At 39.0% G+C, this 12,016-nt stretch overlaps 1 protein-coding gene across 1 annotated transcript in view; it reads right to left on the bottom strand.

Annotated features, from left to right (window-relative positions):
• Positions 1-311: 311 nt before the first annotated feature.
• Positions 312-12,016, bottom strand: part of LOC310909974 (janus kinase and microtubule-interacting protein 3-like) — a gene marked incomplete at its 5' end in the record, with an annotated part of 29,028 nt that continues 17,323 nt past the window's right edge. Inside the window, 2 exons of the mRNA XM_083862361.1 lie at positions 312-494; positions 3,179-3,244. Coding sequence (XP_083718487.1) covers positions 444-494; positions 3,179-3,244 — 117 coding nt within the window. The 3' untranslated portion in view covers positions 312-443. The remainder of the gene's footprint in view (positions 495-3,178; positions 3,245-12,016) is intronic.

Raw genomic sequence — 12,016 nt, 5'->3', positions numbered from 1 at the left:
AACTCCTTATTTTGCATGAGTGGTTATGCTCACAGGGCTTCTTAGAAATCAAAATCTATGGCAAACATTGTTTGTCACTTCTCCCTTCAGCAGGACAGAAGGCAGGAGCCAACAGCAATAACTGAACTTTCAGGCAAAATGTACCTGCTCTGCAAGAATGGAAAGCATTCACTGCAGTTTTGGAAGTCAGTATCTTTGAATACAAAATCATTTCTCATTGGTAACCCAATTCTAGACTTCTTGCAGAAATCTAGGAAGGAAAGTATCCAAGTTGGACTTCATAGATTATTCTTCCTCTCTGTGCAGGTAAAACCAATATGCCCTTCCTCATGGTTTCAGAGTCTTACAAACAATCCCCAAAACATGGCAAAATCTAGGAGCTGAAAACTGAGTACAAAGAAATATAAAGAATACCAACCACACGTCTTGGCTCAGTTGTGTCATCAAGGCCACAGAATGAATGCTAGTGAAAAAAACAAAAAAAGGAACAAAAACTATAACATAAGATCAAAAGAAAATGAGGAAAAAAGAAAAGAAAGAAGATGTAAGATATGTAATATGAAATCCAGTGACATTACAGCAGTTATTCTTACATCATTAATTGAGTTGATCTGAAAGAAAGACACAGTATACCAATCTTACTCTAAAAAGCAGTAACAAAATCAGTATTTGAGGGCAGTTTTACAATGGCAAAATCTGTGGATTTTTTTTACTTCATATATATCAGGCTTGGCTTTGCAATTCACTTAAAGAAATACTTATAATTACATACACTAAAGCTTTCCTGAACCAAGATTTACCAAGCCAAGGGCACAACCTAAATAGCTGAGAATCAGTTCTGAGAAGAGAAGAACATGTTTAAACAGCATTTGTTCCTAATATATCAACCCACAGATTAAAACTGAGATTTTATATCATTCCTCTGTATAGCCTCTAGAAACAGGACAGTTTGCTGAATAATCTGTAAGGCAGAAATACTGCAATCTTTATGTTCTGATTTGACAGAATTTTACATAAAACTTTAAAATTGAATCCATTCCTAAATGAAAATCAAAAGTCATACTCATGACACAGTAAATGTAAGTGATGCATTGCCCTTTGCTAACATCAGCAATGGGCTCAGCTATAAATGCTGCTGTTCCTTCAAAAGCATTAGACTTCTTTCCACAAGAAATTACTGTGCTCAATATCAGTAGCATGTAGGTATCAGTCTGCACCCTTTAACATATTAAACCTTTAGAAGAACAATGAGGTAAAATTACATCATTCATTGATTCCCTGACAACACAATCTTCCTTTGAGCCATCAGAATGGGATTTAATCCCAGGGAAAAAATAATTCAAATGTAATAGAGATAGAAGGAAGCCCTCCACCCACCCAGAACTGAAGGTTAATAGAAAGAGATGAAGCTTTTTTGAGGTCTCTTGCTAATGTAACATTAAAGCAAAGAGGATGTTAATCATTTTAACTCATTACCAGCTTTCTGCTAAGCTTGTGATTAAGCTGTTTCTTTTCCAGTGCTTTTCCGCATCCATCCGGCTGATGAACCAGCAGAGATAATGCTATTTTCCACTTCCAAAATTATCAGTCTGGCTAATCCTATATCTGCTCTGGAAACTGTAATGGCAATGCTTTAAAGGCTTACATTTTTGCAATAGCAACATCTAGAGATGTTGATTTTTTAGAATAGGTGGATAAACATTAATATTTGAAACAATTAATATGCACAAGTATTGCCTATCTCTCAACATTCCTCTGCTTTGAGGAGGCAAGTGTAGCACCTTAGACATTACTGGCTGCTAAGCAGGAACAGCTTCAGGTAGAGATGTGGTTGGGGCAGAAGAGGGCAAAGGCAGCAAAAGAGCCCTTTTAAGGGTGAATTCTGCTGTGTTTCTCTGCTAGTGCAAACACGGGCACTGCCCTCCCAAAGGGCACAGACAGAGCAGCCCCAGCCACGTCATTGTGAGGGTGACGTAAAGCAATAATTAGCAAAAGCACCAGACAGCCCAGCTCCTGCAGGCTCTTCTCCTGCCTCTTCCACAAACCCAGACATTATCACAGTCTGAGAAGTGCAGGACAAGGTACAGCTGAGGGGAGACAACGACTGTGGGAGCAGAAGGGGCCAAAGAAGATGCTGAGGGAATTGGAGTTGTTGCTAGAAGGGAAGTTGGGAGGATTGCCACATCCTGAAAGCAGATGAAGGGATGCCGAGATCAGGGAAGGGTGAGGCAGAAACTGTTCCACACCCAGTCAGCTGCTCCCCAAAACCTCTCTCTGTTCTGCAAACCCCACTGACCCCTTTCAACTCCCTCCAGAGTCCTGCAAAAGCCTTCCTTTCACCCTTTTACCCCATTCTCAGGCCAAGAGAAGAAAAACAATGCCTAAAAACTCCACTAATGTGGAGCTCAGCAGCAGGTTCATGCAGGATTACACACCCATAAATGCTGAAGAAAAAGAACCTGGGATGTGACTCATGTTGGGATCTAGGCACTGGTTCAGCAAAAGTGACATAACTAAAACACTCTTCTGGGGCCTCATTGTCACTCCATCCACTGCAGAGCAGCCTAAACTCCACAGACCTGGGAAAAACCTGAGCCCACAGTCCACGAACCTTGTGCCATCCCTGCTTGGGAACCACAGTGACACAAATTCATTTGCTGTCTGAAGCTTTGATCAGAGCTTCTTTTTCCAAAAAAAAAAAAAAAAAAAAAAAAAAAAAAAAAAAAAAGGATCCATTATATTAACTTGTTTCTATATTAAAGCAAGAAATACTCCTTAATTGTAATGCTTCACAGGCACTTCACAAATTTTATTTTCAGTACTTGAAAGTTTTGTAAAGTAATGCTATTCAAACAACAGGGCTGAGCTAACCAATTTTTTCAGAGACAAATCTTAGCTCTTTCTTGATTTAAACCACAGCAAATCCTCCTTCTAGTCTAGAGTCTCTCCAGACTCCTTGATTCCTTCCTGTAACTGACAGAAGTCCTGGATAGGAAATAATTTTGAGCAGATTAGGGACAGAGCTGCATTTCATGCAGCAATGACTCAAACTCAAAATTTATCTTGTCTTAAAATAGATTTTATGATATTAGGTTAAGTATTATTAACATCAGTGCAACAGAGAAAAACAACTTTGTATGGAAAAAAATCCATTGGTACTGCCCAGACATAAATTTACCTTTTCCTCAATTTCTTTGAGTTGCCTTTTTTGAAGTTCTATTTTATCTTCTAGATCTCGAATTCGCTGGAACAGAAAAAGCAAAATAGACATTATTGTATCTAATTTGAAAAGCATATGAATCAAAAACATAAATAGGTTAAAAATAAAGAGAACGAATGCCCATTATTAATGTAACACTTCCTTTACAGTTATACTTGGCGTGTCCATGGCAAAACTTTCCACATTTTCCATAAACCCAGGGCATTTCAAACAAGCTGTATGTTCAAAATATCATGTTTACTACCAGAAAGTCTACTCATCATCACTCATTAATCATAATTTCAATATATACACACAGACAATTCTATTTTGCACCAAAATTATTCTTCTGTGCAACTGTCTGTTTTTCTCCTTACCTAGACAGCCAGCAGATTACACTATCACATTTCCTTTTAACTCTTTATTTTCTGTTCCTACAAAACATAACCATGCTTCTAGCATAGTCAGGCTATACCAGAGAAAAGAGAACGCACAGATTTTCAGTTTATCACGAAGATACAACCCGGAGACTCAGCTCTGTCCTACTATCAGTCACCTCCCACCAGAGCCAGATGGAATGTTTCCTTCACTGTAGCTCCCCATATTTTCAAGGATTTTTCTTGTTCAGTTTCACAAAAATTCTTCAAAAACATGACTGCTGCTGGATCTGCATATCTTGTTCTTTTCTGTATCACATATCACCTTTTTTCCTTTCTGTAAGTTACACTTCTTTTTTCTTATTTTTTTATTTTTCTTTTGATGTTTGGGGTCTTATACAATTTAGATGCATTTTATTACACTTTCAATATATTGTACTTGTTACAGATAAAGTAGGTTCTAAGTTATTTTTTCTATAGGCAGAAACCTGAAATCTACTGACAGTCACTGGTGATAAAGAAACAGCTTCACACAGTGAGATTTTTGGGAGGATTAACTACCCAATCTCAGCCTGCCTACAACAGCTAGGGGTGTTAACAGTTCCTGAACTTGGAAAGACAAATTATCACCTCCTCTAGCGTGGATGGCATAGGTAAATAAAGTTAATGCAGCTGCTGCTGCCTCACTCCCAATTATTTTATGATTTTCAAATTGATGTAAACAATAGTATCTCTCTGAAAGCAATATCCAGTCATTACTTACAAACTTGTGTGTATCAACTGATGCTGGTAGTTGCTCAGCTGCATCCAGCTCTAAGACCTCAAATAGGGGTAAATGCTCCACACTCATAGCCCAGGACAGCTGCAGCAAGGCAGCTGCTGATTCAGTGACCAGACCAGTTCAGAGAAATACAAAGTTTGGCTTGAAAAGTCACAAATCTAACCTGGAACTATTCCCAAAATGAGGTACACACAACCCTGCAGTTCACTTTTCCTAGGCCATATTCCTCCACACGAATATTGAAGACAGGCCACGAGCAAAAAACTTTATTGTTGCTCCTGTTTCAAAGTGGAAGATTTTGCCTAAAGACTGTTTTGAATATTACACATTCAGCATAAATCAATTAAAATCTACACTAAATCATATTGCAGTGCTCAAAGATTTCCACAGATAACATACAAACCAGCACAAACCAATTACTCTCATGTGACATAAGCGAATGCACCTTTGCTGACAATCACAAATGCCTCAAGCCCAGCTGTATTCATTTCACTTTTCTCTATTGCATTTGAATTGATTTATAGCTCATCTAAACCCTGTTCAAGGCAAGGCTATCTCTCAAGTGATCACCTTCATATACTGTGTGTACCAGGAATGTTACAATCAGTGTAAAAATCCATGGGATGAGAAGTAGGCAGATGGAATTACCTCCAAGATCTCTAATCCATGAGGTTAGACTCCTGTTTCTCTTCTACTCATTACAGTTATGCTGATTCCTACTTACAACCACATCCCAGACCTGACTGACAGACTTCACTTCTCTGGGGGTTGTGCTATGCTCTGAGGTAAATTATGACTGTAGCCAGATAAGTGGAGAGAAGCAATTTTTTAAAATAGCATTTTCATCTTCAAGATTTATCATGCAAAGGTATTTTTCAATAACTCCTGAGAGTTGGCCTTTAGAAAAAAAAAAAGAAAAAAAAGCCACTGAACATCTGGTGGCTTTCTCACCTCAGGGTTTAGAGCAAGTGTTCTTCTCTAAAAAAACAAGTTAATTAGGATAAGATGGCATTTTTAGGATTTGGGAAATCTGTTAATCAAGTAAAAATCGAGATGTTATTATTCCCTTATGAATTTTTAATCTTTTCAAGATTATAGCTATCCAGCTATTTTCTCCAACTGTTTGGAACAGTTCTAAAAAAAAAGGCTGAGGCTTCTATTTTCCAATTCCCTCCCGTAATAATTGTTACATTTTGGGAGATGAAAGATAGAGAATAGTTTCAAGGTGCAGAAACATATACCTTTTAAAAATCACTTAAAATGCAAAGACAACCTACCAGCTGAAAAGGAATAATACACAAAGGATTGAATTTCATAGCAGTGAAAATCTACAAAAAACCCTAAAAACAACTAAATTGGTAACAGTAAGACAGATTGTGCTGGTTCTGGCTGAGGTAAAGTTCACAGTGGCTGGTATGGAGCTGTGTTTTGGATTTGTGCTGAACACAAGGTTGATAACACAGAGATGTTTTTGTTATTGCTGAGCAGAGCTTACACAGAGCCAAGGCCTTTTCTGCTTTTCACACGCCACTCTGGCAGGGAAGTTGGAGGTGAATGAGAGGCTGGGAGGAGACACAGCCAGGATAGGTGACCCAAACTGACAAATGGGACATTCCAGACCATGTGACATCATGCTCAGTGTATAAAGTGGGAGGAAGAAGGTGGAAAGAGGGGGACATTTGGAATGGTGGCATTTGTCTTCCCAAGTCCCCATTCACATGATGGGTCCTGCTCTCCAGGAGATGGCTGAACACCTGCCTGTCCATGGGAAGTGGTGAATTAATGTCTTGTTTTATCTGGCTTCTCTGTGCAGCTTTTGCTTTCCCTATCAAACTATCTTTATCTCAACCCATGAGTTTTCTGGTTTACTCTTCCAATTCTCTCCTGATCCTGCTGGTGAGGGAGGGAGGGAAAGAGGGAGGGAGAGAGTGGCTTTGTAGGGCTTGGCTGCTGGAGGGGGTGAAACCACAGCAGCTCTGTTTGGGGCCCAGTGAAGGGTTTAGGATAACAACAGATTTGACTGGGATGTACTAGATTGAACTTACAGCTCTCAGTGCTGTTCAGCCAGGAATCAGCAGGCTCCTGTCCTTGCCATGGGGCTTGATTACCTGATTGTGTATGAGAATTTACTGCTCAGTAGTGGCCACTTCTTGCCTTCTCCGCTTGCTGTAGTGCTGTGCTGCTTATCACCTCACTGAATTGTGCTTGGGAACGTTTTGATAACAGCCATGGGCAGGGCCTGGGCTGGCAGGTGGCCAGGGCACTGCTGCTGCACTGCACAGGGTGGATGCAGCCAGCAGGGCAGACACTGATGGGTGTAAATTGTATTCAGAGCTGCTACAGACCTGTCACTGAAGGGTAACATGCTGAAGGCAAGTGACTGTTTAAACAGCTTGTATTCCTCTCATATGAATGGAAATCACAGTGACAGAGAGTACTTTTGCTGCAAATGAGTACAATTTTGTAGCTAACTACTTTGCTGCAGAAATTAAAGAGTTCAAATCTAGACAGGTCAAAAAAAATTAAAACACAACCTTGGGCTGGAATTGTTCATGAGGTATCCAAGCTTGGGGCTGTTTTCTCCTAGTTGTTTACTAGCTTTCCCCTGGAGGATTATCCAGGAGGATGTAGTTATTCCCATGAATATCCTCTACTTGCTCAAGGACAGCACCAGAAGATAATCAGCATAGTTCAGTTATTTATATATCCTAAAAAATCTGATATAATAATTTATTTCCAATTAACTGTAGAGAAAGCCTTAAAAATATATACATGTAGATGCAATATATTGGCTGGAAAAAAACAACAGATTTACCCTTGCATAAAATATTTAACACATAAAAATAATTATTTTCCCTTAGTGTACCTATCTCTATTTACTGCATTATCTTAATCATAAAGACAACAATTTCCAAAATAAAACTTAAAAAAATACATGTAAGATAAATAATCATAGCTGTAACAAAAAAGTATCTTCTAGAAGTAGCAAGACATGTTCATCAGTCAAAGGCTATTTATAATTACTGAGAAGGAAATTACACAAAAGTTAGAGATACCAATTAAGACCAAGGCACGATGGTTTGAGATTCAGTATAAGCCTTTACATCTTAATCTACTGTTCCCTTCACTTACAAGAATTACCAATCAAGAAGCTGTGAACTCATTCTCAGATTCCAACACTTGATTACATGCTTTCAGTATATTCTGATTTGTTTATGTTTGCAAAAGTGTGACTATGACAACAAATCACACAGATCTGTTTCATTGTTATCATGGAATTCTACATACTTTTATGCTTCAGGCTGTAAATTAATGATCATTAAGTTGAGCTTTTCCTGCTATGTGGTATAGAGTTGTACCAATTGTGCTATAAAAGATGCATTCAGCTCTACCCATGACATGGCCTGCAGGAACCTTGAAAATCCAGTCTAATTCAACAGCACAAAAATATGTGAGCAAGCAACATAAATTACTCTATTTTGCTCTCAGAACTTTGATAAGTCTCAGCTGAAAAGAAAGCCACAGGCTGTTCTTCTCTTTATTTCCTTTTTTTAAAAGAGAGGGATAGAAGATATGGACAGGCAATCTGAATTCAGCACAGTGTTTGTGTTTCCTTTAGAGTCCCCAGCTTGGTCACAGTCAGAGCCAGGATTAGGGACAATGTGGAGCAGTGCTTTGCTGGGTTCTAGCAATTCCTGTGTTCCTGCATTTAATAGCTGCCCCTCAGTCACACGAGTGCACCTTTTTTGGGACTGACAGGATTCATGAGTAGTCAAATCATGGGGCCATACAGTGGAGTTACTGTAGGCAAACAGCCATAGCCAGGCAAAAACAGAGCAATGGGAAATGCCACCATGGAAGAGAGGAGTGTAAACATAAGGGATGGATTCTTAACACCATCCACCTTGCCTACATTCAAAACCAACCTGCTAAAATAATTAATAATTTGTCACTGATTTTTCCACAACAGCAAATAAAATCTCATCACAAAAACCCTGGATAATAGATGGTGCCTTTGCAAATACTCCTTGCATGAAGCTTCCCTGACTTTCCAAAGAGAGAATGGCAGTATGTCAGGCACCTAATCGATAAATAAATCATCCTTCCATAACAATGAAGTTTGCAGACACTGTCGTGGGCCGAGGGCGTTCCCTGTGCAGAGCCATCAGCAGATGGCTCTGCTGGCCAGGCTGTGCTCAACAGCAGCTGCAGCTCTGCCAGGAGGGGCCTCAGCTCACAGGGCCACTCACATGGCCACACATCCACAGAAAAAAAGGTGCTCAAGATGCTTCACTTATTACTTAATTGCGATTTGAACAGACTTTTAAGTTCCATTAGAAAAGTCTTCTTAATAGTAGCAACACAGGCAGCACTTGTACAAAGGTAGGAGGTACAGGTGTAACAGCCTAAAAATGCAAACAATTAGGTAAGGGAGAGCGCATCCAGAAGGGTCAGGCAGCTAAAGTACACATTTCCTTTGGAAATCTGTAATGCAAAGGCAGGCAAAGACTGCCCCTAATGTGGCAGGCACTAGATATGACATTATGTTACTAACAGAGTCACAAAGGAGATGTTTGCCATCAATCAACCACAGTTATGTAAATTATATGCTCACTGACTGCAGGCCTCTCCAGTTTACTTCTTGGAGAGATCCCAAACACAAAGGGCTGTCCAACTGCCCCAGAAGCAAGAAATTTGACATTTTTTTCAGCAGAAGATTCCTCATGTGCAGAATATTCCCCATAATTGCTCATAACCCTCCATTTCCTTTTACCTCATGATGGAAAACTTCATTTTTCTGGGAAACGGGATCCACTTCTTGAAGTACAGTGACTCACTTAAGCAATTCTCTTTGGTAAACTTGGATGACAAGTGCCTTCCAGTACTGTCAGGGAAACTAAGATAAGTCAGCTCTTCCTTCCTCAAGTAGCAGAGAACTGAGACACCAAGATAGGACTACAAATTCCTACTCCCAGCAGGTCTGACCTTCCTACAGGGCGGGAATGTCTAAGTTTGCTAGAAGCATTGCTTTCTGGGCAGTATGGTACCTGAACTGGCCTTGGGGGGACCAATTCAGGTATCTCTGCACCTTCAGCTCAATTTTCCTGATAGCTGGAAAATTTCCAGCACCCTTGTGCAAGGAAGGAGTGACAATAATCACTCTGCATCCAAATCCAGCAAGAGGCTAGATAATCCTGGATGCAGATTGATTGTTGTCATTATCCCTTGTATAAGGACACAACATAAAGGATAAAACAGTATTTAAAACTGAACTGAAGACAAAGAGTCAATGAAATCGTATTAGTACCCTTCCAGTGGAGAACCAGCCTGGTACTGATTTCAAAAGGCAAATTCCTGCAATTTGTAGGTTTGGTACCTGCAGCTATACTGCAACCTCAAGGTTGCAAGCCACATCTCTGGGAAGTCTGAGGAACCAAAGTTTAGGCCAAATGCAAGCAGCAGGATGGTGGATGTGTGCCTGGAAATATTACTTTACTTTCAATAATAGAGTCATTTGAGTAACACAGGCTTAGAAGACTTGTGATTTAGCCAAAATGACAATATTGCTCCATTAAAAAAAAGGAAGGTTAATGGCATTCCCACACAGAACACATGAAGTATGAGTGCCCAGCATGTGTTTTAATAGCAATCCATCTACATTAAGTGCCATTCCCATTAATGCTGTGCCCCTTGTAAAGGAGCATTGAAATAAATGGAAATCCTTAGGCTGAGCTCAGTGAGCCCTGGATTTCAGTCTCAGAGCTATCATTTTTATACTGGAGGCAACATTTCAGCACAGTAATGATTTCTCATAAATTCGAGAGTTAGACATGGGAGGAAGCTCAGCAAAATAAAGAAGGAAAATTGATCTGAAATGTACAGAAGTGCCCCACTGCACTTAAATGCCAGGTCCAGATTACCCCCCATAGCAGCCAAAATGTGTACACTTCCTCATTTGATTAAACTTGTCTTTCAAGCTACCTCAGGTTCTGATGAGAAATGGACTGTGTCACTCTACAATTACATGGTGCCTTTCACAGATTCTGTTTTGTTTTGGTTTTTTCACTTGATGTCCCAGCTGCCTCTTTAGTTGCAAACATAGACAGAATTTCTTCATTTTCTCTCTATTGGGCAGTGATGCAAGCTAGATAAAGAGGACTTTTTCATCCAAGCCTTCTGTCCTCTGCAATTCACCTACAGCATTAGTCAGACATTCACAGTCCTGAACCAACATCTTGGGTGGCTTCAAATCCTTAAGAAGCTTTGTGAAATGGAGAAAAAAATCCATCAGGAAAAGAACTTTTGTGACAAATTTCATCTTTCAGACAAACTGCAGAACTGATGTTCTTGTTCCCTAAATAATTAAGTAAAGAGCCCATCCCTATGAATGTACTGTTTTACAGACAGCAACACCAAGATCAATTAATCTAGCTACAAAATATGCTCCTTGCCATGCTATTGTACTTGTGAAAATACAGGAATGTACTAATGTAAATTTCTAAGGGTTTAGAAATCACCTTAACAGTTCCTGTGACACACTCTTATTGGATTTACATTCACCAGCAAATCCAAGAAAACAATTTGATAATTTTAGCACAAAGCAGACAAAGAAGGATTTGCTAAGCTGCTTAGAGCCTGGCCCTGAAATGTTGGAAAGGTTCAGGTTAATATACATTCACAGGATAGGCACCATGGACAGACTATATCTGACATGAACCATGTTTTGGATCTCTGAAGCCATCTGATGATCATGAAGGTATCTCTTTCTACAGCAAACTTTAGCATGAGAAATATTTTATCAATCCAACAAAGGGAAGCATCAATATTGTTTTATTATATCATTATTTGAAGAAGATTCTCATCACTGTTAAGACACAGGTATGTAAGATCTTCAGTAGTGTTAATGGCATAACTATGTTAGATGTATAAATTTTAAAAAAGATTAATATAAACTGACTTGCCTTTAGCTATTATTCAATTAATTAAAGTGATGGATAAACATTCTTTTCTTGGGCTTTTTTGAAATCTAATGCATTTTAACAGCTGTTTAAAAGCCTGTAGTGTTTTAAAAATACAATTTGCATAAGCAATTGTCACATGCATTACTCAAGCTGTTGGATCTACTACTGGAAGGGGTGTGTATTCAGAAATCCCAATGTTCCCTTTAATCCCATATTCCTAGAATGTGATTTTGTGTAATGGTCATAAGGAAACAAAAATGCCACTGCAACAGCATTAGCTTCAGCTGGTTTTGTTGACATCCTATTTTTCCTCATGAATGAAAACTTAATGTAAATTTCAGCCAGTTGCATATGATAATAATATGTCATTTTGGATGGACTGTAACTCTCTGATTTTTACCATGATTTTGTTTGCACAGCAGGTAAAAATTTCATTCTTTTCTCTGTTCTGCAGTCTCGACCATTATAATCCAATTAATAGCTACTGACGTGGGAGAATTGTTCTTTTTAATCTTTATTATGCATCTGTAGTTTTATTATTTGCCTTTCTGAGGAGAAAGAACCTTTTAGCAGCAGCACTGATGCCTTTTTCAGCATATGTATTCAGTCATATTTTTAGTAGTAAACCAGTGAATTTTATAAAAGCATTCAGCCCCAAATAACTATCTGTTATAATCTGATACAAATTACTATATGT

This window comes from Zosterops lateralis (assembly GCF_965231275.1).
Source record: "Zosterops lateralis genome assembly, chromosome: 5".
Taxonomy (NCBI): domain Eukaryota; kingdom Metazoa; phylum Chordata; class Aves; order Passeriformes; family Zosteropidae; genus Zosterops; species Zosterops lateralis.
Note: the sequence above shows the minus strand (reverse complement) of the source record. Positions and strands in the feature narration are given on the sequence as shown.